This window comes from Paroedura picta, chromosome 1 (assembly GCF_049243985.1).
Source record: "Paroedura picta isolate Pp20150507F chromosome 1, Ppicta_v3.0, whole genome shotgun sequence".
NCBI classification, from domain to species: Eukaryota; Metazoa; Chordata; class Lepidosauria; order Squamata; family Gekkonidae; genus Paroedura; species Paroedura picta.
In genome coordinates, this window is record NC_135369.1 from 148166625 (window position 1) to 148193316 (window position 26692).

The 26692-nt window shown below is 45.8% G+C and overlaps 1 protein-coding gene across 1 annotated transcript in view; it reads left to right on the top strand.

Moving 5' to 3' along the window:
* Positions 1–26333, top strand: part of LOC143822494 (protein eyes shut homolog) — a 672231-nt gene extending 645898 nt beyond the window's left edge. The window contains exons 32-34 of the mRNA XM_077307707.1: positions 1686–1858; positions 19177–19338; positions 24616–26333. Of these exons, the coding sequence (XP_077163822.1) occupies positions 1686–1858; positions 19177–19338; positions 24616–25808 (1528 nt within the window). The 3' untranslated portion in view covers positions 25809–26333. The remainder of the gene's footprint in view (positions 1–1685; positions 1859–19176; positions 19339–24615) is intronic.
* Positions 26334–26692: the final 359 nt, after the last annotated feature.

Below are 26692 nucleotides of genomic sequence, written 5' to 3' on the forward strand. Positions count from 1 at the left end.
ATATACAAGTCTGAGAAACTATAGCCATTACTTCCAGTGACCGAGGCTGGTCTGATGTGGGAAACCCACTTTTGTGGTAATATAAAATGGAATTACTTAACAATTTTCAGACCTTGAGTCATGGTACCTACAAATAGCTAAGATGGCCATCTTGATCTACCCTGATTCTTGCCCCAGTCTCAACAGTGCGGTTGCTTTTCTGCACTAAAAATAGATGTTGAAGATAAATGCTTTTCTGTTCTCATTCAGTTCCATACATCAGAGTAATATGTTGCTAAGGGCAGAGAAGTGAAATGTTCTTGTGCTGAGCTATGATGGATTGTGACATCGGAGTCCTGTCCCCATTTCATTCTAATTGCGGATTATATTGAAAAGAACTAAAACTGAGTGGCCTCTCTTGAAAGGATAATTAAATAATAATGTATTGTGTTGTAAAATACCTGGATACTAACAGTTCATGATTGTACTGGAGATATATCACAGTCACGTGCTTCTAAGATATCTACTGCTGATTGATAGAACTGATATCGCCTAGCAAGTTCAATAACATTTCTAAGAATAAGAAGAAGGAAAGCATGGGGAAAGATAAAACCAAAAGCTATTTTACCTTCATAGCCAAGGGAAGTCACAGTTCAACAAGAAACTAGAAGTTATATCCCAATGGTATAAGGATCTAGCCAATTGGTAGGAGTGTCAAATTTACCATGCCTAGAAAAGGTAAGTGAGAGAGCAGTGGCTGAACAGTTTCAGAATTTCCTGGATGAAACCTGCACACTCAACCATTTACAGTTTTGCTTTAGGCCTCATTTCAGGTGTAGTGGTTAGGAACACAGACTTCTAATCTGGTGAGCTGGGTTTGATTCACCACTCCTCCTTCACATGCAGCCAGCTGGATGACCTTGGGCTTGGCACAGCACTGATAAAGCTGTTCTGACCGAGCAGTGATATCAGGGCTCTCTCAGCCTCACCCACCTCACAGGGTGTCTGTTGTGGGGAGAGGAAAGGGAAGGCGACTGTAAGCTTCTTTGAGACTCCTTTGGGGAGAGAAAAGTGGCATATAAGAACCAACTCTTCTTCTTAAAGGTAAGGTTTGCTCAGTAGGCTCAGGTAGACTGCTGTTATGTACTTGTCAGGCCTGCTCAGCTATTTTGTGCAGGTCTTGTTTCTAATAAGAAATGGCTGCCCCATACACATTTGCTCATAATAGGTACTTGGCTCCCTAGCACTCCTGAATGGTTCACAGAGTTACGTGGATAAATGATTATGAACTGTGTTCTTTATTACCGTGTATTGTTTGTTTTACCTGTTACTCTAAGCAGGGTTCTCCTGTAAGCAAAGCTTGGGTCCAGTGGCACCTTTCCAACCAATGATGTTTTATTCAAGATGCAAGCTTTTGTGTGCACACATACTCCTTCAGATACAGTGAATTACTGTATAATTATTGCATGTGTTATAATAATGCCTATGCCTTGCATCAGTTCTGTTTTCTAACTTCCAGATGGTTCCAGGTTTCTACAGATCCAAATCCTATTGCATGGTTGATTGAATGTCCCTCACTGTCCATTGTATGGATTCACTATGTGTAATCTGCCTTGAGTCCTACTGGGAAAGGTGGACTGGAAATAACATAATGTAAAAAAAATATTCACAACATCCTGTTGTTTTCTCTTTTGTGCACATGGTAGCTGTCTGTGCCATGCTGGCTGGAAAGGGGCACTTTGCACAGAGACAGTTTCCCCGTGTGATCCTGAGCATAACCCTCCGCATAGATGCAGGCAAGGTGCCACCTGCATACCACTGCCTGATGGATACACCTGCCACTGCCTCCTGGGAACAACTGGTGTCTACTGTGAGCAAGGTATGGCAAAGACCCCTCCCCTAATACTGTAGGATCACAACATTTTCCTGTTGCCCATTTTTTTCTTCACTTCTATGGTTCTGTTTAGGGATTAGTAAGAAGTATTTTTCTGAAAGAAAAAAAATGCATGTTGCCTCTTTGGTTTGCTGCCTGAGCAATGATGATGGACAGGTGCAGCAGCAAAGTCTACAGACAGTGCTGGGTAATTCATGGATCTTAGTCAAGAGAGGCTGGAATGGGGATGCACCGATCTCTATGGCTCATAAAATGATTATCACAATACCTCACTGTGACAGCCTCAGATGTTACTTTGAACTTTCCTTGGGAGGAAATGAATCTCAGGTTCACATTCACACATGTTCTGTTCTCTCTCCAAAATGGAAGTCCTCTGGTTGGGTAGGAGGGGGGCAGACCAGGACGCATACCTACGCAGCCTGGCTCACTGCCCACCCGGAATCTGAGAGTGATCTCAGGTCAAAAAACTAGCCTACCAGGTGTTTTTCCATCTATACTAAGCAAGGCTACTAGCACCCTATCTGTCCTCTGAGCACCTTACCACAGTGATCCACGCAACGGTCACCCCCAAGCTTGACTTCTGTAACTTGCTTTATGTGGGCCTACCCTTGTCCAATCTGGAAATTGCAGCTAGTGCAGAATGCAGCTGCTAAGGTCCTCACTGGAACTCCTTAGAGGTCCCACATCCAGCCGGTGCTGAGTCAGCTGCACTGTCTGCCAGTTGCATTCCAGATCAGGTTCAGGGTCTTGGGGTTAACCTTCAAGGCCATCTGTGGACTGGACCTCACATATCTGAAGGACCGCCTTTCACCTTATGCCCCCTGCAGGGGTTTGTGCATCATGAGTATGAATCTGCTGGTGGTCCCCAGCCCAAAAGAAATATACCTGACCTCAACCAGGGCCAGGGCCTTTTCGGTCCTAGCCCCAACCTGGTGGAATGAATTCCTGGAAGAGGTAAGGGCCCTGATGGAGCTTGCACAGTTCTGCAAAGCCTGCAAGATGGAGCTCTTCCCCCAGGCATTTGCATGGAGCCAAGTGGCAGTAAGATCAAGGGCCCCTATTTAGTTTGGCTTGGGCATCAGGCTGCCATCTTATTACATCTTTTCCCCTGAGGCACCAGACAGGGGAGTTATCAAACAGATGGGGGTGGGGGGATGTTTTAGTCTGTCATCAGATTTAGAATATTTTTTTTTTTAAATGGGGATGGTTTATATTTTATTGTGGGGTTTTAATGCTGTAACCCACTGTGAGCCAGCTTGCTGGGAGTGGCAGGTAATAAATCAAATAAATGAACAACTAAACAAACAAACATTTTTGATCTACCGAGAAAGGTTATGTGTGTGTCCAAGATTTAATCCTGGGGGGCAAAGTTCGACCAATAAAATTTAACCAAGACCACAAGGGCCATTCCACACATCTAAGAACAAATTGCTTAACACTATAAAAAATCGTGCCCCCCCCCCCTCCGGCCATTTCTCACCTCCTTGCGCTCTTTCTTCTCCCACTTTCTCCTGCTTCCTGGAATTCCGCAGAGCTGATTAAAATAGCGGAGGAGAGGGACTCGCTATACCTGCCAGTCTCCCACCACCTGTCAGTCAGGGCAGCCAGACAATCATCTTTATCCCAGTTTTAAAGGGAAAGCGATGCAAGCAATCTTTTTTTTTAAGTGGATATTCTCCGTTGCTATGTCTATGCATCTAATCATAGATGCATAATGCATATTTTAATGCCACCCCATTTTGGAATTAGACTTGAAGATCAACAAAAGTAATTATTTTCCCAATTTGGGAGTGGGGGGTTGAGAGGCCTCTTTTCCAGCACTGGGTCCCCTGTTGCTTTTATATTTTAAAAAACTGTGAATAGGATTAGATCCCAAATCTCCCGAGTCTCACTTAATTCTTAAGGCAAATCTGTCAGTGTTCTCTCCCATGAAAATGAACACAGTTATCAAACTCTTGGTTTCAAACAGTCCATATACCTAACCTCCTGTGGTAGTGGAAATATCTCAGGTGCTTCAATTTAGGAACAAAGGATAAAATTCAGCTCAAATAAATCACTTTACTAAACCCAGAAGATGTTTGTGTACAAAACTGGCCCTTAAAAAGAACATTTTGGAAGGAAACCCCTTTCAGGAGAATTACCATTGTGGCCCTGAGAGTTCTGTTATCAGAGCCAGCTGAAGGAAGAGGGACATCCGGGACGGACTGTGGGGGAGAGGGTTCAGCATTCCCACCTGCAGTAAGGTTGCTGGCCTTCAGGTGGAGCATGGAGAGCACCCAGAATTATAACAAATCTCCAGACTACCAAGATCAGTTTCCCTGGAGAAAATGGCTGCTTTGAAGATCAGACTCTATGATATTATACCCTGCTAAGGTCCCTTGTGTTCTCAGGGCTCTTTTCTTAATAAATCCCCATCAGTCAATAAACCCCAGAAAGGCATGTTGCACTAAAGTAGAGGCTTTGTAATGAAAAGGCCTACTGTGTCTCCCTTAAAATCCATGACCTCCATTTCCCCTTCTTCTGGCAAGCATAATGAACTGTCAGGAGGTTTTTCAAGGTGCCATTTTCTCTTTTTTGTGTGAATAGCCAACTGCAAACAATCAGACACTGATCAAGACTAAACCTCATCTCTGGATTGATAGCGCTTTCAGACACAGACAAGAGAGCACTATGTGGCCCACGGGAATAGAGAATAGCAGGGAGAGAAGCCATGGAGAGTAATGACTATCAAGGAAGCGAAAAGGGAGAGAGATACCCCAAACAAGGAAAGAGATACCCCAAACAAGCAGGCTGAGGATTAACAGTCCACAAAACCAAAGAACAAGCAGCAAGGGCACCGATCAAACTCTATGATATTATACCCTGCTAAGGTCCCTTTCCTCCCCATGCCCTGTCCTACACAAGCTCCACCCCCAAATCTGCCAGCAGTCCAAGGGCAGCAAAAGAGTAAACTAAGCCAAGGATGAAGAGTTCATGACACAGCAGCATTGAATAGCGACAGGGATGGAATGCCTCTCAGACCGTTTGGCTTGACTCAGATCCGACAGTGAACTCCCAGGCAATGATAGCTGTGAACGCAACACTATCAGATCCTCTCAAGGCATCGGGCTTCCTTCTTTCCTTGGTGAGATCATGACATTAGTGTGTTTATGGAATTCATATTCTTCAGCTCATATATCACACCATACCAAAGACTCAGAGTTCTTTCCTTAGTTAAACCCCCAAAGTCATAAGTAGCAATGAAATGGGGGCTTTGAAATGAAAAGAATCTTCCATTCACACAAATATGTTAAGTTCTATATTACAGTGAATAACCAGACACACAAAGAAACGATCTTTCCCCTTCAAGTCACAACTGGCTAATGGCGACCCTGTAAAGTTTTCATGACAAAACATGAACTGTGGTGGTTTGCCACTGCCTACCTCTATGCAGCACCCTTTGTATTCCTTGACGGTCCTCCATTCAAATACTAACCAGGGCCAGCCGTGATACACTTCCAAAATATCATGAGATCAGGCTCACCTAGGCCAGCCTGGAAGGAACAGGGTCCAATGCCTTGTTCAGCCAGCAACGAAAGATGGGGTCTCCCTTCCCTCACTTGGGCAACTGTAGAGTTACTTCTACAGCTACCCCATAGTTTTTTATGGAAGGGAAATGTGATGGACAAGTTAGGTTTCACCCTTTCCTAAGCCTGATCAGTGAGAGCTGGAAGAACGTTGGACAAAGATGGTTGGAAAACAGCAGTGAGAACAGCAGTTGGGAGTCGACAGCAAGGGAATGAGAAGGAATAGGAAGATGGATTGAAACTACGGAGAAGAGCTGCACATGGGCCACCCTCAGCGCTGGCAGACCTGAGGCTTCAGGAAGTTCTGCAACCAGCCCTGAACTGCCCTGGAAAATCTGAGTAGAGCTCTACTGGGTACAAACAACCATGAGGATATTGTAGTGAGTGGCTCCCATCCAAACAAAATATATAGGAATTGTCCAGGCTAATCCAAATTAATAATGGATTTTTTTAATTTCTTCTTTTTATAATAATTCAAAACTTTTGTAATTCATCCAAAATCATAACAGAAATAAATCACAACTATCAGTGATTGTGATCCTGCATAGTGTTTTCTTAATATTTTTACTGTTCCATAGTAATTATCACATGAGCTCTCAGCATACCTTTAAGTCTGTGAAAATCAGCTTTCCTGAAGTCCACTCTATACGTATGACTACGTAAAGATTTTCTCTTTCCCACAATTGAAAATTCCAAAAGTACAAGGTCACTGCTACCAAGTGTGCCCACTACATCTACCAGTTCTTCCCTGTTGATGAGAATCAAGTCTAAAATAGCAGAGCCCCTGGTTCCCCTCTCTACTTTCTGGTAAATGAAGTTGTCGGCAAGACAAGTTAAGAATTTAATGAGTTTTGCATTTATAGCAGAGTTGGTCTTCCAACAGATATCTGGATAATTGAAGTCACCCATGACCACTGTTTTCCCCTTTTCTGAAAATTGTGTAATTTGGTCTAGCAGTATCTCATTCAAGTCCTATAGTAGACCCCCACAATAATACCAATCTCATTTCCTACTCCTTTTATATTTGCCCAAATAGACTCAACTGAACTTTCATGCTCGGGTACCTGTATTTCTTCACAAGTATAAAGATTCCTAACATATATTGCTACACCTCCCCCCTTTTTTTCTTGTCCGTCCCTTCTGAATAGATTGTATCCCTCAATTTTAATATTCCAATTGTGAGTATTATCCCACCAAGTTTCTGTGATTCCTATTAGGTCATAGCCCCCTTCCTCTATTATGACTACTAGTTCCTCCTGCTTGTTTCCCATACTCTGTGCATTGGTGTAGAGACATCGTAGTCCATCCTTTGAGTGCCTCATGGTTTGGGTTTTTGAACTTCCTTGTAAGCTAGTAGTTCCCTGCTTATGTAACATTCCCTGTAGATTTGAGATCTTCTCATGTTCAGATCTTGCCATCACATCAAGTTCTGAATTTACGTCTCACTCCCACTTTGTGTCTAGTTTAAAGCCCTCTTCACCAGGTGTGCAAGGATTCTCCCCAAAATACTTTTTCCGTCCCTTGTGAGGTGCACACCATCTCCTGATAATAGCCCCTCATATTGATATTGACCATGATCCAGAAATCCAAATTGAAATCCACAAAGTCTTTTTAAATATTTTCCATGTTCTGCTGGGCAGTATTATTTGTTCCTACATGGATGAGAAGGAAGGGGTAATGATCTGTGCGCTTGATGAGCCTGTCCAGCTGTTCTGTCACATCCTTGATGCATGCTCCAGGTAGGCAGCAGACTTCTCGAGACAACAAGTCTGGTCTACACATTTCAGCCTCTACACCTCTTAGCAAGGAATCCCCAATTACCAGTACCGATTTCTTCGTACCCTTGGGAGCAGAACTAAAACTCTTTCTTGTGGGGGACTGTGAAGTGTTTCCTGACCTTTCTGGGGTTGGCGGGGGAGAAGACCTAGAACTCTCACCTGAGGGGGACTGTGACTTTTTTCCTGGTCTATGTTGGGGCTTGTTCTTCATGGGGAATGCACATGCTCCTGGGGTCCTGAATCAACCTCTTCAGGCAAATCTCCGAATCGATTGCTGAGCATGAGTGGGTCAGACCTTCTCCTTATTCTTCTACTTCTATGTGTAACATTCTTCCAATTATTACCCTCCTGTATTAGGTGCTCCTGATTTTGTTTTGATAGATTTCCCTCCTCCTGCAATGTAATCAATCGTTTCTCTCATCCCCAGACCTTCTCCTCCAGCAGAGCCACTAATTTGTACTTGCTGCATTTGTAAAAATTGTCCCCCGAGGTAAAAAGACAAACATTCCGCAGATGGTACATGTCACTACGCAACTTTCTTCATGCCACTTTGATCCATCTGGACTGCCCCACAAACAGTCCTACACGTCACTGAAACCTTCGGCTTGATCCTCAGGCGAAAAGCCAACAGCCAAGAGTCCTTTAGCTCTTGCTCTTGGCTCCTTACAGAGTATTATGGTTTAATACAGACCCCAAGAGTCTTTTGGGTTTTGTTTGCCTCTGGCAAACAAGAGCCTTTTATAGCACAAAGGCCTACTCAGCAGAGGATGGAGCTAGCAGTCAGCTCGTGAGTCAATGTTATCCTTCCAGCTCCTCCAAAGCACTGGCTTCCTCTAGCAAGCAAGAGCCTTTTAAGATGGGAGACCTTTGTATGAAAGTCCCTAAAAGTCCCTACTGAATCAAAAGCTGCATATAAATCCAGTAAGGACAACAGAGGCCTTTGCCTACATTTGTACATAGTCTAAATAAATCTAAATAAACAAAATAAAAATAAAGTGTTGTCCTCGTCCTCTAGGGACTAAAGAGTCAGAGTTCATTTCAGCAGTTAGGCATTGTTGAATAAAGCAGTGGAGAAGCTACACTTAGTAGGAAGCCTGGGCCCTTGTTCTCTTTCCCTTTCCCTGGTTTGTATCTGTAAAACTTGAAAAGAATTGCTAGAATTCCACAGATCATCATCAAACATAATAAAAACTCACATTGACAAGTCACTCCTGACCTGGTTGGCCCTCCCTGAGGTCGTCCCACCTATAGAGAGAGAGAGAGCACTCTGCCAATGAGGGCCAATCAGCTCAAATTGCATGCAGACAATCACCTACCTGATTAGCCCTTCCTGAGAGTGTGCTGCTAATAGGGAGAGAATACTCTACCAATGATGGCCAATCAGTTCAAATTGCAAGCTGCCAATGAGGGCCAATCAGCTCAAATTGCATGCAGACAATTTACTCCCTACCTGATTGGTCCCCTCAGAAATATTCCCCCAATAGGAGATGACCTTCAGCCAGAAGTGACCCATCCTGGTAGTATAACCCCAGTCAGGAGGGATCGACTCTCTGCCGGTTTCAGAAGTTTGGTGGGTAGAAGAGGAAGAACAGAGCATGCCCTGTTGCCGGTAAGTTGCCCTGGCCTCTTTCAACTCAGAGGACATGGGGGAAAGCAAGCTGTCTTCTATGTGCCTTCTGGAGGGGGAGGATGTGGGAGGCTCAGAAACAGCTCCCTGCTGACCCTCTAGGACCCAGGGCGGCCAGGAAAAGCCTCTGCCATGGGATTGCTTATTCATGAGTAAGTCATGTGAGGTTTGCAATGTGCAGTCTGAGAAGGGTGGAATGCTTTGGGGGTAACCATCACAGGCAATTGCAGCAGGGAGATTAATGCTGATGTGTGTGGGACTGGGACTTTCCCTTTCAATATGGATACTACCTTGGTCTTGCTGCAGTCTTTCTAAGACTGCCACAACAAAGCAAATTTGAGACCAATGGCATGAAAGATGGGGAAACTATAAATGGGGCAATGAAATGCCATGAGGTCATGTGTTTTCCAGTAGTACCTTTCTAGTAGAAGAGTTGTTTTTTATACCCTGCTTTTCATTGCCCAAAGGAGTCTCAGAGTGGCTTAGAATAGCCTTCCCATCCTCTCCCTACACCAGACACTTTGTGAGGTAGGTGAGGCTGAGAGAGCTCTGAAAGAAACTGCTCAGTGAGAACAGTTTCTAACAGGACTATGACTAGCCCAAGGTCACCAAGCATGTGGAGGAGAAGGGAATCAAATCCAGGTTACCACATTAGAAGCTGCTGCTCTTAACTACTACAAGCTGTTCAAATTGCAATTGCTTGAAAGAGATGTAGGTAGAGCACAGGCAGAAGAACCTATTGCAGGAGGATGGTGTAAGTCTTTTTTGACTTGCTCACTGACTGCTATGGAATTCTTTCCCTTTAATTTAGACCTTCTAGCCATGGCTTCTCAAGCAATCAAAGGTGGGAGACAATCAGGTATTTCTTTCATGAAAAGGTGATTTTGTTGATAATAAGGTTTGCTATTTGAGAAGGAAGGAGTGCCTTTTTATTCTGTATTCTCTGTGTGTGTTTGTCTGTAGAAGGGAGTTCTACACAGCCCCCCCCCCCCCATCCCAAGCAGCCCTTTCCTCCAGGGTGTCAAGTGCTAAAAGAACTCACAACAAAACTTCTATAGTAAGAAAGTTTTAATGGAAGTTTACTTCAGTCACTGTAACTAGCAAAGTCAAATCTAACCTACAATGAAAATGCAAGTCCTTTTCAATACAATTCTCCCGCCCAAAACTTGAATGTTCCCAGGGGGATGATCCCCTCCTTCCCAGGTGCCAGCCCAGGTATTCTGCCAGAAGTCTTACATTTAGCGCGTCCTTGGTGGCGCCTAGAAGAAGAAGAAGAGTTGGTTCTTATATGCCGCTTTTCCCTACCCGACGGAGGCTCAAAGCGGCTTACAGTCGCCTTCCCTTTCCTCTCCCCACAACAGACACCCTGTGAGGTGGGTGAGGCTGAGAGAGCCCTGATATCACTGCCCGGTCAGAACAGTTTTATCAGTGCTGTGGTGAGCCCAAGGTCACCCAGCCGGTTGCATGTGGGGGAGCGCAGAATCGAACCCGGCATGCCAGATTAGAAGTCCGCACTCCTAACCACTACACCAAACTGGCCTATTGACAAGATACACTGTTATTGTTACACAAAGCAGACCTAGCTTCTAGGGATCAAAAGACAACAGTTCAGAGCGGGTACTACAAATCATGATAACATGGGAACAGCAGACAGGTTTCAGTTACAGGCAAATAGAAGAAAATAGTGGGCTTGGGTTACACAGGAAGCCTGGAGTTAATACAAGGTGACAGGCAAGATGGAGGGACCCCTGTTCATGACCAAACTATGGCAGAGAGCAAGGATTGATCCTGACACAGCGGAACTGATCTCTGTAGTCTGAAGGGGAGCTTTCATATTACAGATTCTCCAGATCCCACCTAGAGATTGGCATCCCTGGAAATTCCATTTCTGGGGTTTGTCAAAGCCTGAAGAATATTTCAGGGTAAAAAATTTCAATGGTAAAAAGTTGAGAAAAGCTCTCATAGAGGCAGAACTAAAAGTGAGCCCTGGCCTAAGGAGAGCTGGGGCACTACTTAATGCCCATGGGGGATGTTTAGAGAAGCTACCAATATTCCCTTTTGCAAAATTACATTGTGAAGCCCCCACTTTCTCCATTTCTACAAATCTAAACATCCTGTTCTTCCTGTGCATCTCCTTTAACACTAGTTGACTTGCAGGAGGGCATTTTGGGCTCAAGGAAGACACGCACACATTTCAGATGGCTTAAACAAGGCCACAGCTTAATTAATGCTCCCCAGGAGTGTTGGCATGGCATGGGAGAGGGAGCCTGACTTGTAGTCAGAAGACCACAAGAACCCAGACCCCAGCAGCACCCTGGAGCCCATCCAGATCCTCATTGGGAACACATGTCTCCTTGCTGCTGGGATCCCACGCACGGGAAGAGCCTGCGGCGCCCTGGGGCCCACCCGGTTCCCCTTGCGGGTCCCCCTGCTGCTGGATTCCCATCATAGGGAAGTGTCCACCTGGGGTGCCAAGAGGAATTGCACACTTCCCTTGGCCCCACCCCAGGCCACCCGGCACTATAAGCCATGGGGTGCCAAGGAGAGGCGCCCAACTCCTTCTTGGCCCCACCCCAGGCAACCTGGCCTTGCGAGCCCCAAGCCGCTTTGCCATCCAGCAAGCCCTTTCATTTTATGTATGAGTGCATTTCTCATGACAATTTGTCTACTGAGGAAGACCCTTTGGGTTGAAACATGTTTGGTCCATTCTTTGTTAGTCTATTCCATGTGCACAACCAAGATACTTGGTTTTAGTATCAACTTTAATACTTTTAGTATCAACAAAGATTGATTCAAGGTGTGAGCTTTCAAGTGCATGCACTCTTCCTCAGACTAATGAACTACCATCATAACAGTGGAAATATAAGGCAAAAGCTAATTATGGTTAATTAGTAAACTCTGTCACAACATCCAAATTCAGCCATATGATGTCGTATGATAATTCTTTGCTAAAACCGCCAATCAGTCCCATTGATTTAAGTTGTAGTTCCCAAAAATATTGGAGAAATAGAACTATTGTCATAATCACTAATCACTAATGTAGACCAAGCAGTATTATCAGGGGGTCTCAGCTTCACCCACCGCCCACAGTGTCCATTGTGGGGAGACGAAAGGGAAGGCGACTGTAAGCCAGTTTGAGCCTCCTTTGGGTAGAGTTGTTGTTGTTAGGTGCGAAGTTGTGTCTGACCCATCATGACCCCATGGACAATGATCCTCCAGGCCCTCCTGACCTCCACCATTCCTCAAAGTCAATTTAAATTTGCACCAACTGCTTCAGTTGCTTCATCCAACCACATCATTCCATCTTTAGTTCCTCTTCCCTTTCTGCCATTAGAGTGGTATCATCTGCATATCTGAGGTTGTTGATATTTTTCCCTGCAATCTTGATCCCAATTTGTGACTCATCCAGCCCTGCCTTTCTTATGATGTGCTCCGCATACAAGTTAAATAGGTAAGGAGACAGTATACAGCCTTGCCAAACACCTTTCACAATTTTGAACCAATCAGTGATTCCATGCCCGGTTCTCACTGTTGCTTCTTGACCTGCATATAGGTTTCTCAAGAGACAGATAAGATGCTCTGGTATTCCAATCTCTTTAAGAACTTGCCACAATTTGTTGTGCTCCACACAATCAAAGGCTTTAGCATAGTCAATGAAGCAGAAGTAGACGTTCTTCTGGAACTCCCTAGCTTTCTCCATGATCCAGCGTATGTTGGCAATTTGATCTTTAGTTCCACTGCCTCTTCGAAATCCTGCCTGTACTTCTGGAGGTTCTCGGTCCGCACATTGCTGGAGCCTAGCTTGTAGGATTTTGAGCATAACTTTGCTAGCTTAAGAAATTAGTGCAATGGTGCGGTAGTTGCAGTAGTTTGAACATTCTTTGGCATTGCCCTTCTTTGGGATTGGAATGTAAACTAACCTTTTCCAGTCCCGTGGCCACTGTTGAGTTTTCCAAATTTGCTGGCATATTGAGTATAGCACTTTTACTGCATCGTCTTTTAAGATTTTGAATAGTTCAACTGGAATGCTGTCACCTCCACTAGCTTAATTGTTGCTCAGACTTCCTAAGGCCCATTTGACATCACATTCCAGGATGTCTGGCTCCCGGTCAGTGAATACCCCCTCGTGATTATCGGGGATGTTAAGCTCGCTCTTGTATAGTTCTTCTGTATAATTTTGCCACCTTTTAAAATCTCTTCTGCTTCTGTTAGGTCCCTACCATTTTGGTCCTTTATCATACCCATCTTTGCATGAAATGTTCTCTTCATATCTCCAATTTTTTTGAAGAGATATGTGGTCCTCCCTATTCTATTGTTTTCTTCTATTTGTTTGCACTGTTCACTTAAGGCATTCTCATCTCTTCTAGCTATTCTCTGGAGTTCAGCATTCAGTTGGGTGTATCTTTCTCTTTCTCCCTTGCCTTTCACTTCCCTTCTCTCCTCAGCTATTTGTGAAGCTTCCTCAGACAGCCATTTTGATTTCTTGCATTTCTTTTTCTTTGGGATGGTTTTAGTTGCAGTGGACCAGCTCCTAGCGTTCCTGGAAGATACTTCGGCGCTTGACCCATACCATTCGGGCTTCCATCCTGGCCATGGGGTTGAGATGGTGTTGGTCTCCTTGCTGGATGATCTCCATCACCAACTTGATCGAGGAAGTTCTGCTGTGCTAGTTCTTTTAGATCTGTTGGCCGCGTTTGACGTGGTCGATCATGAAGTGCTAGCAAGCTGCCTTGCCAATACGGGGTACAGCCTTGTGCTGGATATGCTCCTTCCTCCAAAACTGGACCCCGAGGCTTGCAGTGGGGGAAGAATTTTTGGGTCCTTATCGGCTCCCTTGTGGGGTCCCACAGGGCTTGATGCTATCCCCCACATTATTCAACATCTTTATGCACCCTCTGGCTCAACTGGTATGGAGTTATGGGCTGGGTTAAACTGTTTGAATCATAGAATCATAGAACCATAGAGTTGAAAGGGGCCATGCATGCCATCTAGTCCAACCCCCTGCTCAACACAGGATCAGACCAAAGCATCCAAGAAAAGGGTGTATCCAACCTTTGCTTGAAGACTGCCAGTGAGGGGGAGCTCACCACCTCCTTAGGCAGCCTAGTCCACTGCTATCATAGAATCATAGGGGCTTTCCGCACTCCTTCAAAATTGCACAACGGTTGCCAATTGAAAACGCTAGAGTTTTGCCATTATGCACAATGCCGTTGACAATCTGCCACACACCTGAAACCGATCCGCAAAAAGCGCTTCGTTGTAGCGCTTTAAGGGAAATCCCCAAAAGTGGATTCACCTTCCGGAAAGCGCTACACTCCTGCAACCAATCTGCAACACTAGCGGGAAAGTTCTGTGCGTTACCATTGTTGTGGTTTCTACAAAGTCCCTCCCCCTGGCTCTCTCCTCTGATCTTCCGGCGAAGCGGTCGCCATTTTTTTTTCTCCGAGCGAGCGGAGATCAACGCACCGGCGAGCCTCCGTTTAGCCAGTGAGGCTTCCCCGGCTGCAGTCCCTCCCCAGAGCTGTTGAAAGTCACTAAGCACAAACGACAGAGAAGCCCGTTTGCTGATGTATTTTCCCTTTATTTTTCATACTGTTTTCGGGTTAGAGTTAGGGCTAGGGTAAGATTCAGGGTTAGAGTTAGGGTTAGAGGTAGGGTTAGTGTTAGAGTTAGGGTTAGGGATAGGGTTAGAGTTAGAGTTTGGGTTAATTTTACGATTAGAGTTAGGGTTAGGGTTAGGGGCCAGCCTCTCTGGCCCCCCGCCCCACCAGTCCCCCCTCCCTTTCCTCTTTCCCCTCCCCCTCCCCTTCCCCCAGCCCATTTATTATAAACCATTCTACTTATTTACACTTCTGTGGCGTCACCATTTCGCTGTGTTTCCCGCGCTCTATACATAATCTCTTTAGTGCCCCATCCCGTACCCTTCTTCCCTATATCCCCATCTGTGTTTGCCCCCGTCCCCATGTCCCGTGTTCATTATTCATTGTCCAGTGTCCCTTTCCCATGTCTCTTTGTTTCCAGTTCCTTTTCTTTTGTTTTGTCCTTGTGTTTGTCTTTTCCCTTATAGGGAGTTATTCTGCAGTTCCCGGTCCGGCGGTCTTCTCCTTGTTTGCTGTTTTCTTCATGTCACTGCCCGGGCTGCAGTGTCTTCTTTCGTGGGCGATTGCGGTCTGTCCCCTTGCTCTCCCCTGTCCCTGCTCAGCAGGCGGCGAAGGTCGTGATGGTCTGGGCGGCATGGCGAGGCACGTGGTCCCTCCCTCCCCTCTGGTGTCCTCCCGCTTGGACACCCCCCGCTGTTTTTCCCGGGACCTGTGCCCCCCTTGCCCCCTGTCAGCAGCTGTGGCATCGACTTCATTGTTTTCTGTTGCGTCGGGTTTCTCCCCTGGGCTCGATGCGCTTCCGCTGCTGGGCCTTGTTGTCGGCTCATGGGTTGGGATTTGGGGTGGGCCCCCGGTTGCGGAGGCGGTGTCGGAGGTGGCGGCGTGGCCGTCGGGTGCCGGTACTGTCGGGATTTTCCCTCCCTCCCTCCCGCCAGAGTCTCCCTGTTAGTATGTTCCCCGTATCCTTGCCCTCCCGCGTCCCTCCCCAAGGGTTGTAGCATGGTGTGGTGTGTTTCTGGTTTGGGACATCGCGTTGTGGCTAGCGCTGCCACCCATCGGTGGACGGTCGCCGCGGCGCGCTCGGCCGTCCGGTACCAGTCCGTTCGGCTTGGTGTGCCGGCCACTGCTCTCTGGGCCCGCCCTAGTTTGTTGCATGAGCTGCACGGAGTTGTGCGGTGACCACGTGGTTGACGAGGCGCAGGGCTTCCGGGGCCGGGGGTTTCCACCCTGCCGCTCTCGTGACCCTCCCTGCTAGCGGCCCCCTGGCTTCGCCTGAGAAGATGGCTTCCGGGGCCTGGCATGCCAGGCCGTGTACTCCCCAGGCGGCTTCGAGTTCTTGCCACACGGCGGCCGACGCAGGGCACTCCAGCGCGAATTGCCGCGCCGTCTCTGTCGGGTGTCTCCCTTTGGCACGGCTGCGGCACAGCGAGCGGGGGCAGGCGGCCTCCGCAAGGCCCGCCTGGCGCCTCTCGTGCAGCTGCTTGCCCGGCTTGCAGCTGCAGCAGCTGGTGGTAGGCCCTCCAGCAGTCCTCCCACAGGGCGATCGGTACCGTGCGATCTCGCAGCCAGCGGGCCCGGTCTGCCGGCGACGGCGAGGACGCCGCCGTTGCCTGCCAGACCGCCTACCGCGGGTGTCCTTGAGTTGCCTCCTTCGCCGCCGCGGCCAAGTATGCCGGGTACATGTCTGGTTGTTGTTCATGGCGGGCCGCTAGGCGCCGCGCGTAGGGCTCCAGGTATTGCTGTCGCCGGATGGCAGCAGCTGGTTGTAGGCCCTCCAGGTAGAGCGCCCTGACGTCCGGCAGGCCCAAGCCGCCATCCGTCGGGTCGGCGTGCTGGATCGGGCGCGGTGGCGGTGGCCATCCCGCCCTCAGGAAGACTTCGAAGGCTCGCTGCGCTTCCACGACGGTGTTCCGGTGCGGCGGATAGATGTCGGCGAAGTGGCCGCTCGTGGTCCCTCTCCGCCCACGCCGTCCAGTTGTCCTGCCACACCGACGGTGCCGGTCCAAAGTCCACACCCAGTAAGCGGGTCGTGCGGACCCTGGCTCGGTGCTGTTGCTGCTGCAGCAGCTGCGACTGCTGCGGCTGCTGCTGTTGTGGTTCCCCCGCCCCCTCTCCCACCGCCACCGCCGTTCCGTGCTCCGTGGGGCTGTCTTCGGCTTCCTGCCATCCGGACGTCAGTGGCGTTTCACTCATCGTGGCGTCTTCTGGCAGCCGCCCGCCGATGTCCACCTTGCCTGCCAGTGCTCTGGGCATGCCGTTGGGGCCTTTGGGCCAAAGTTGCCAATACCAAAAAAAGAAAAGAGAAGAAGAGATTCAGTTGTGGTTTTGTTTAAATTGTCAGAAAGTAAGCCAAATAGCTGTTTTATATTTTGTTCCACCAAATGGCAGCAAGTCCTAGTACTTAATTATCAGTCTGTTCAAATAGAGCATATATAACCAGCAAGACTAAAAAGGGCCCTACTGATACTGTCACAATTAAAAGAGAAAATGAAAGAAGAAAAAAAATACAAGAAGAGATGGCACTCCATGTGAAAGTGTATCTCCTGTGAAGCCTCACTCCGATCACCGAAACTGTCAATGGGAAACCAGAACTATTTTCTTCACAGAGTGGTAGCCAGCCGCTTTTTGATGACGTGTTGAAGCTTTACAAGCCCAGGCTCTCGTTCTGGCAAAGGGCTCTCGCGAGACCCTTTATATCAGCACTCCAATCTCCGGATCGTAAACAACAGCAGGGGGGGGGGGGATGCTCTGATTCTGGTAACCGTTTGCTACTGTTTGCTATCTACCGTTTGCTTTCACTCCAGAGTTTTGGTGAGTCAAAAAAATCTCACAGGGGATATCCAATTAGCTTTGTAGGTTAGAATAAAGAAAAAGAAGGAAGTTTTAAGATGGCGATGGAGGTGGCACTTTCAGTACCCTGGTCACGTGGAGCTTATGGTCCTTGGGATATTAAACTCCCAGCAGATCAGAGTGGCCAGCCATTTTTTGAGGCAAGCCACACACCCCCTTGCCTCAAACAGCATTGCCGCTCACCATAGCTATGGAGTTGCCTTTCCTCTTGCCTTGGGGCTCATTTCCTGTGCAGTAGGCTGAACTCCTCCCCCCCCACACACACACGTCATAATTCATCATGTAATTAAAGAACTGAGTTCTTTAAGAGGGTGCAAAGAAGGCATTCATGCCAAATAATGCCGATCTGATTGACACCAGTGACTAATAAACGTTAACACTTTAAGAAATCATAGCTTGTTTATAATCAGTCTGTTCTTCAGTGGAGTAGCAGGCAGTGACAGCAGGTCAATGATATATATACCAGTGGTCCCCAACCCCTGGTCTGGAGACCAGGACCGGTCCGTGGCTCCTCCCCGGCTCCATCTCTCTCCAGTCATGTCACTCACCCTAGAAATTATTACTGCAGATCCAGAGTAGGCACTGATTCCAGCTCAAGTACTATTAGGCATTACCATAATGCACCAGTACCACCCATTAGGATGGTGCTTTTCCTTTCTATAATTATTTGTCCTATTCTAGGAAGAGGTGCCTTCTTGGCAACTGGCTTATACATAGGAAGAAAATGCCTACTTGCATTCTCACAGCAATGCTTATCAAATTCCCATTTGACTGCTCCCTCATCAGGGGTCATTAGATGCAACTTATTGCCCCTAAAAATGGAGCTGTACTGAGGGCATTGTATTTTAATATAGTTGTCTAACTTGGACAATAGCATTACCTTTTATTATTCACTTTTTTATTGGGAACATAATCTCTCTCTCTCTCTCTCTCTCTCTCTCTCTCTCTCACTCACTCACACACACACACACACACACACTTATATTTTTCCTCTTATATTTCACCTAGAAAATGAAATCCTATCAATTGTACCTTTTTGTCAAATCAACTGCTTGTTCACATCTGAGCAAATAGTGGCCACAGAAAAGTATGCATGTGCCGCCCATTCGCAGGGAAACATTTGCAGGCAGTCCCTGCTACATACAAAACTCAACATCTGATTCACCACCTCAAATGTCTCCTTTCAAGCAGTTTGCAAGCTGAATGATCCATCTGGTAACAAATCCTCACAACTGGGTGTCATGAACCAAGTCTACTCTCTCATAGGATAAGACAACTGAGATGCTCTTCATAAAAAAGAGTTCAAAGTTGTTTCTTATGTCCAAGAGGGTACATCTGGAAGTATCATGATGGCTTGACCAGTCTTAGGATACATATAGACTTTTCCCACTAATGCACCACTTTCCCGGCATTTGCTATTCCCATAGCAGGACTCTTACCTTCAAAGGACAGCTAGAACAAAGCAAAATCTACATTTAAACATCTAGTGGCCACAAGGTGGCCAAATCTACTCGCTAGAGCCGAAGCACAGAGCATAGTACATAACATTGTGAAGGACACTTTCTACTTCCTAGGAACAGGCTACAGTGGGTGCATGTGCTGAGAGCCATACGTTGAGGGGGGAGGAGAGTTGATCCCAGTGGCTCCTAGGACCTTGATTTGTTTTTCCCCGAAACCATGGCATGTAGTGTGAAACTATATGATGCTGGGCTTGTTTTGCATGTTTGTGGAAGATTGGGAGGGGGGAGAATTGGTTACATTGTTGTAGCCTAGTACCTATGTTATAACCTGATTTCTGAGAAGGTAATTCACACTTGTGTCCAAGTAATATCACTAATGTTCGAGTAATGTCCTGTCCCTCCTGTTTTATTCTGTTTTCTAGCCTTAACCATCAGTGATGCATCTTTCAATAGCAACCGGTCTTCTTGGATGGCATTTGAGTCCTTTAACATTCGGCACAAAGTTCACATCCAGTTGCAATTTCAGCCCCTTATGCCAGATGGCATCCTATTTTACACTGCGCAGCACTTGAATCCACGGTCAGGTAAGTGGCAACAGAAAAATCATCAAACTTTGTTTCCTGCTATAATAACTCATGGTTCTGCATCATACTGTGACATTACTGAATAGACAAGAGGTAACTGGGTATGAACAAAACATGGTTGCAGTCACCTGTAACGATTGTTAATCGAGGGGTCTTCTGTGTAGGCAAACGCTGGGACTGCATGGGTGCAGGCCAGCCTCAGCAAAGATTTCCAAAGTTTCAAGTAACCTCCCTATGGTGCCTTTCTGCCAAAACTATCACATGGCCAGGAAAAGGGGCACTACACCCTCAGTTATCTCCATGTTGATGCTGAAGACCCCATGAAACTAAGGTTCCAAAGAGTTCGCAGCAGGGAAGGATAAGAGATGTGTGTCTGCACAGAAGGCCACTAGCTGAACAAGTTACAGGTGAGTGCAACCCTGTTTTCATTGTTGTGGCTTCTGCACAGTCCCACGTTGGGAGATAAGCAGGCTATATGAGTAAAGGAGGTGGATGTGAAGCACTCAAGGGAAGAGAACATGAAGGACTGTCTTCCCAACAAATATCCCATATTGTGTCCCATATTGACATTCACCCAGAACGGTCTTATAAAGGAGCAGTGTCTAAAAGTGTCCCAACCAAAATGCATACAGGAACATGGCAAAGAAAAAAAAGGCACTCTTTTAGAGAGAGTCACAATATGTTAAGTGGCATTGGACAGCCACACACTCAAGATACAGTGTGATGACCTCTACCAACCCACAAGGATAGGTTGAGTTAGGACAATGACCAGTCCCTTTCTGCAGCCTGAGAAACCAAAGTAGTGTTGCGTTCTTAGTAAAACCAAATGCAAGAAAAGTCGCATACAAGGAATGTAAGGAGTGCTCAGATGTTTGGCATCAGAAACAAGTCTACGGATAGCATTGTACGACAGGAGACCTGACGGCCAATCTCTGGTAGGGGGTACTGTCCAGGGCATCAGGCACCTTCTAAACTTTCATGAATGAGAAGTGCATAGGTGGAATGAGGACCCACAATGTCCTCATTCCAGGATTGCATACTTAAAATTCCTATTCTAAATGAAGCACCAAAGAAGTGCGAAATTGAGGAGTTATACCTCTGTACTGTCTTTAGAAGTCTAATAAAGAAATCAAAACTTTAGGGCCATTCTGCACCGGGATCCATGTAGCAAATTGTTTGCTGAACGAAAAATCGCCATTTTAAATAGTGGAATTCGTCGTTATGCATACCTGCCTTTGTAGTGGAATCCAGTTGCGTTTCTATCGTTTCCCACAGGCTTCCGGCCTCGGCAAAAATCGATAGAAAGGAAGCGCTATTGCCAAGCTCGTCCCGCCCCTGGCTGTCAAGCAGCCAATGGGCGGCTGTTAGCATGCTCCCAAACAGCCCCTTTCCCTTTAAGAAAGGTTTGAAAAAAAAAACACCAGTTGCAACGAATCTGCGTTGATTCGTTGCAACGGAGAGACCCATCCAGCTGGCAGGTGGTGTTTGAGCTGCCGTTTCATCGTTGCCGCACTCTTGCCCGAGTGAAAAAAAAATCCCCCCCCCCCACAGGCGCGATTTTCGGCCAAAAACAGTGTGAAAAATAAAGGGAAAATAAACCAGCAAACGGACTTCTGTGTTGCTTGTGCTTAGTGACTTTAAACAGAGGGACTGCAGCCGGGGAAGCCTCCCTGGGTAAACGAAGGCCCGCCGGTGCATTGATCTCCGCTCGCTCAGAGAAAAAAAAATGGCAATCGCTTCCCCGGAAGATCCAGAGGAGAGAGCCAGGGGGAGGGACTTTGCAGAAACCACAACAATGGTAATGCACAGAACTTTTCCGCTAATGTTGCAGATTGGTTGCAGGAGTGTAGCACTTTCCAGAGGGTGAATCCACTTTTTGGGATTTCCCTGAAAGCGCTACAACGAAGCGCTTTTTGCAGATTGGTTTCAGGAGTGTTGCAGATTGTCAACGACGTTGTGCATAACGGCAAATCAGTAGCAATTTCAATTGGCAACCATTGTGCAATTTTGAAGGAGTGCGGAAAGCCCCTTAGAGTTTGAATCCCAATCAGTGACCAAAACATAATTAATAGTACAAGAAGTAAGGTCCAAACTTGACACATCCTCAGTGGAGACTGACCTCCACTTAGAAGCCCAAGAGGTGGTAGTGAAAGAGTGATGCTTTCCACTCGGAAGAATCTGACGGTACTGCTACAATGCAGGAACTACTGAAGTCATCAGCTGGAGTGAGAAGCTGAGCCACACTATAACCCTGAAAGCCGTGAAGCAACTGTGAGGTGGCCAAAGCAAGGATGGACAGCATGCTTCACAAATTAACCCTGGGCAGCTCGCAGCACAATCTTCACAGCAAAACAACCAGGGGAGGGGGGCACACACACACAAAAAAAAAAACAGATTAACTTGCTGAGAGATAAGAAGGTTATTCCCAATGACAGGGGTTCCCTGTCAGGAAAGAAGCAAAAAAAGGGCAGGTTATGGAATGCCCCATTGTACGGCAAAGCCAAACAGCCCAGGCCTCCAGTAACTTGGACGTTGGTCCCCATTAGTCAAGGAAAACATAATTACAGTGCATTCCATGGTTCTGCAGAGTGCCTGCACTAATATTTTAAATGATCCAGGATTTTTCTTAAAACCCAATTTTTGACCCACAAAGAAATAGAAACATTTTTTTTCAGTTTGCTTGGCTTCTCCTCCAGCATGGTTTTAAAAGCTTATCTGTACCCTACTGTTCTTCCCAACAGGGACTCAAAGTGGCTTATAACATTCTATACTTTTCCATTCCAGAAGACAGGTCAGGTTAAGAGATTGTTATGGACCCATGGTCACAAACAAGTTTCCAGACAGAATGGTATTTGAACCCTGGTCTATCATATCCTAGCCTAACCACTGTACCACGTGGGCATTCGTTACACATGTTGTTATATCAGAGTGACTCCAGAAACTGAATGAACCCAGCTGAAATAAGAGCTCTTTCCCAGTGAGATCACTGTAGAGACTCAGTGACATTCCCTGGCTGTGTGGGCATACATGAAATCAATGGGGGAAATTGCCTCCAAAGATAATGGGCTTAGAAGAGCAGGTTATTGATATTGAAAACAGTAGCGGCCAAGGAGACCCAAACCATCATTGATAGTTCTAAAGGTGACCATGGAACCGAGAGGAGAAATGAAATGCTTAGGCTTGCCTCACAAAAGCACACTTGTTGATCACTTCTGAGTTTCCCATGGAAAACCCACACATGTGCAGGTGAGATGTCCCATTTTGGAGCTTTTAAACTAGAAAGAGTCATCCAAATTGTCCAGCCAGTCCAAGTGTAATCTCAATGTGTGTCTGCACAGAAGACCCTGATGACCCTCTCCAGGTAAGTGCAACCCTGTTTGAAAGCCCCTTGGGATTAGGTTTCACTGCTGAGAGACTGCAGCAAGGTGGCAGACAGAAGCTGTTTGGTTATTCTGTCAGCTTTTAGAACTAAGTCTAAGCAAGAGGTCTTAGAGCCAAGACCACTAGAGAATCAGTTCTGGCTCTGGAACCCAGGCAGTCCCAGTAGAATGAGTAATAAAATGAAGCTCGGCAGGCTAATGCGTAAGTACTCTGTTGCCTCAGAACAGAACAAGAACAGGAAATTCCACCCACTTCAGCAGCTCTCCAAAACTTCAGGGGCTGCTAGACAAAGTTATGAGTAATGAGAAATAGTGTTTATTTCAGCTTGGTGGGTAGGTGGGAAAGTCACAATCAAAAACATACATGCATGCAATCATACAAACCCCGTTGCATATATGGCATGCACACTCCCTTTTCTGACATGCTTCTCTATCATGCACATCTGAATCCGCTTGGGATGCTAGGGAGAGGGTTTTGTGGAGAGGGTGGGCCTGCTGGTGTCATGTTGCATTGCAACATCCCTTCTGATGTAGAACCAGAAAAGATGTCATGGGTAACGCTCTAGGATTCACATGCTGGGTCATTGCTATTTCCCGCTCCCCACCCCCACCCCTCAGGATTCATTCACAAAGGCTTCAGAAGATACCTCTACTGGAAACAGAACAGACCCACTGCAGAGTTATGTCTACAATCATTAAGAAATGTCGTCAGTTCTGGTTTCCCTCAAGGTTTAGGCCAAGCCTGCAGGACACACTGATAAACAGTCGTAAGAATCCAAGCTGACAACATTTCAATTGAAATTTTGGGCACACCTACTTCAGAATAAACTCCATTGAAGTATTGTTGTTGTTGTTGTTGTTGTTGTTGTATTTATATCCCGCCTCCCCCCGAAGGCTCAAGGCGGCTCACATAACCCCATCCCCAGTAAATAGTCTTGTTTCAGAATGTGCAAAGCTGCTAGCAACAAGATGTAAAAAAATAACCCAGTGCTCTTAAGCCACAATGGGAACAACTTCAGACCACTTCCCCTGTGCTATCAACATTTCGTTCAGTCACACGTTCCTCCATCAAAGTGACCAGATTTCAGCAATGAAGTACCCACACTGATTCACAACATCCATGTTTCATATTTGAACCACATTGCCTTGAAGGCTTTCGGAAGATGGGCAAACATGAGTCGTGCTTGTTCAATGTGTGTCTTCCAATGAGTCTGTCAAGCCAGACAGATTTCGATTGATGAAAAGCCCAGGAGTAGTTCCAGTGGCTGCCAGAAGGAATGAAAGGTGCTTCTGTTGCTTCATTTGCAAAGCACCTTACATAAATCTTACCATAGTTACGTAAGCCTTAACAATTTAAGCCTTAACGTTTTTTTCCCCCTGTTAGTTACATAAGCATTAACAAGTCCGGCCTGCACCTGGTGGCTGATTGGCACTGTGGAGATCTATAGCATCTCAGCAGCTTTAGTTATAATGAATGTATTGCTAACATTTAAACTAAACAGGTTGTTATGATTATAGAGTCCTTGGCAGAATGGATGTTTTGTAAGCCAATGAAAAGAGAACTAACACTCACTCTTATTCTATCCTAAACTATCCTTATTATTCTTATCATATCTTGACTTTGCTTTAAGTTCTCAACGGGCTGTGCAAAAGACAAAACTGTGTAAGTTGATACACTTTCAGTAAACCTTTCTGGTTGTGTTGCCCACCCTTGAACAAAATGGAGTCGACACCACCTAGCAAGTCACAGTGAATGGCTTGTATCTAGCATCAGACCTGTTGGCTCCCAGCTTGTTCTAACACAGAGCTCTATACCATGTCTAGCCCACTGCTGGTATTTAGTCAATGAATAGTTGACCTGCTCATGAAATGACGACACATTTTTTCCCCTCCATAGGTGATTTCCTAAGTATCTCCTTAGTAAATGGATATGCCCAGCTGCGCTACAACCTTGGTGACAGAACGATAATCTTACAGACTTTTCAAGACATATATTTCACAGGAAGCACATGGCATTTAATTAAGGCCGGAAGAGTTGGTAATGAAGGCTACCTGGACTTCAATGGCATCAACATAACCCAGAAAGCTAGCCGTGGAATGACTGCACTTGACACGCACACAGATTTCTACATAGGGGGAGTACCCTCTTTAAATCTGGTTAATTCATTGGCAATTGAGAATGAGCCTGTTGGTTTTACTGGCTGCATTCGAGAGGTTCTGGTCAATAACAGAGAACTGAAACTGACCAAAAGGGGAGCAAAAGGTGGTTCTAATGTAGGGGACTGTGATGGAACTCCTTGCGGGTACAAAGTATGTAAACATCATGGAAAATGCAAAGTTGAAAACTCTGATTTTTCTTGCTTATGCCCAAAGAACTGGATTGGGAAGACCTGTGAGCAATCTCTATATTGTTCACATCGAAAGTGTCTGCATGGAGCTGTTTGCATACCAAATAATAGCTTATTCTCCTACAGTTGTGCATGTAAACTTGGATGGTCAGGCCGACACTGTGAAAAGCAGATCTCGTTTTTTACTGCCAAATTTATGGGTAATTCATACATCAAGTACATAGACCCCAATTATAAAAAGAGAGACCTCAGATTTACAAGAATATCTTTCAATTTTACCACCAATGAGATGGAAGGTTTAATTTTATGGCTTGGAAAGGCTGAACATGAAGATAATGATTTCCTTGCAGTCGGTCTTGCTAATGGTACTCTAAAAGTTGTGGTTAATCTTGGAGAAAGGATATCTGTCCCTCTCATTCATCACAGAAAAAATCTCTGTTGCAATACATGGTACTATGTCACCATAACACAAAACAGGACTCTCATTAAAGTGTACCTTGATGAGGAACTCGTTGTGTTTGAAGACCTAGATCCCCAAAGAAAATATGTTGCTTTAAATTATGGTGGCACTTGTTATTTTGGTGCATTTGGGCTTGATGGGAGAGAAAACACTGTTACATCAGAACTTTTTAAACAGGGACTGATTGGTAAAATTAAAGATGTTGTACTCTTTCAGGATTCTAGAAAAATTCCATTAATTAAGGGAGAAGGCTATAATGTTTATAGTGGAGATAAGGATTAACCAGAAGTTCTTAAAATGAACAAAACTTCTTTTGGAGGCACAGAAGATGTAGCTTTACATGTCTGTGTAGGATCCGCAATAAGATATTAGAAGCTTGCAATTGAAGCATTTGCTGGTTAGGCCATACCACTATGTGAAATTCGGTCCTGTCCCCCCCCCCCCATTGTTTCTTGGTCTTTGAGAGTTGGCAATGGCATAGCACACTGCTGACAATAGAAATCAGAGCTGGAAAAATTCCGGTATAATCCTGGCCTCTATATCATCTGTACCTGTATCTCCTCATGCCTTCCTTCCTCCAGTTCAACCAATAATACACAGACCCTCCCATTCCTAGGACCTATGCATTATTTTCCCCCCACCTGAATTTATTACACTCTTTTCCATGGCATGGTCTCCATCATCCATAGTTCCATCATCATGTCTCAGCTTTTTGGATCACTACCTATTTTTTCCCACTACTAATCATACTTCCTGTTCCCGTTACCCCTCATCTGAAATCCCATGAAGTTTCTTCAGCCCTCTTCCTTTGTCCACTACAGCAGGGGTAGTCAACCTGTGGTCCTCCAGATGTCCATGGACTACAATTCCCATGAGCCCCTGTCAGCAAATGCTGGCAGGGGCTCATGGAAATTGTAATCCATGGACATCTGGAGGACCACAGGTTGACTACCCCTGCACTACAGTTCCAATTTTCCCTTCCCTCATACATAAGGTGATCACATTGTCCCACTTTTGGAGGGACGTCTGGGGGTACCTGGCAAATTGTACTTATGTTGAAATATATATATATATATATATATATATATATATATATATATATATATATATATATATATATATATATATATATATATATATATATATATATATATATATATATATAT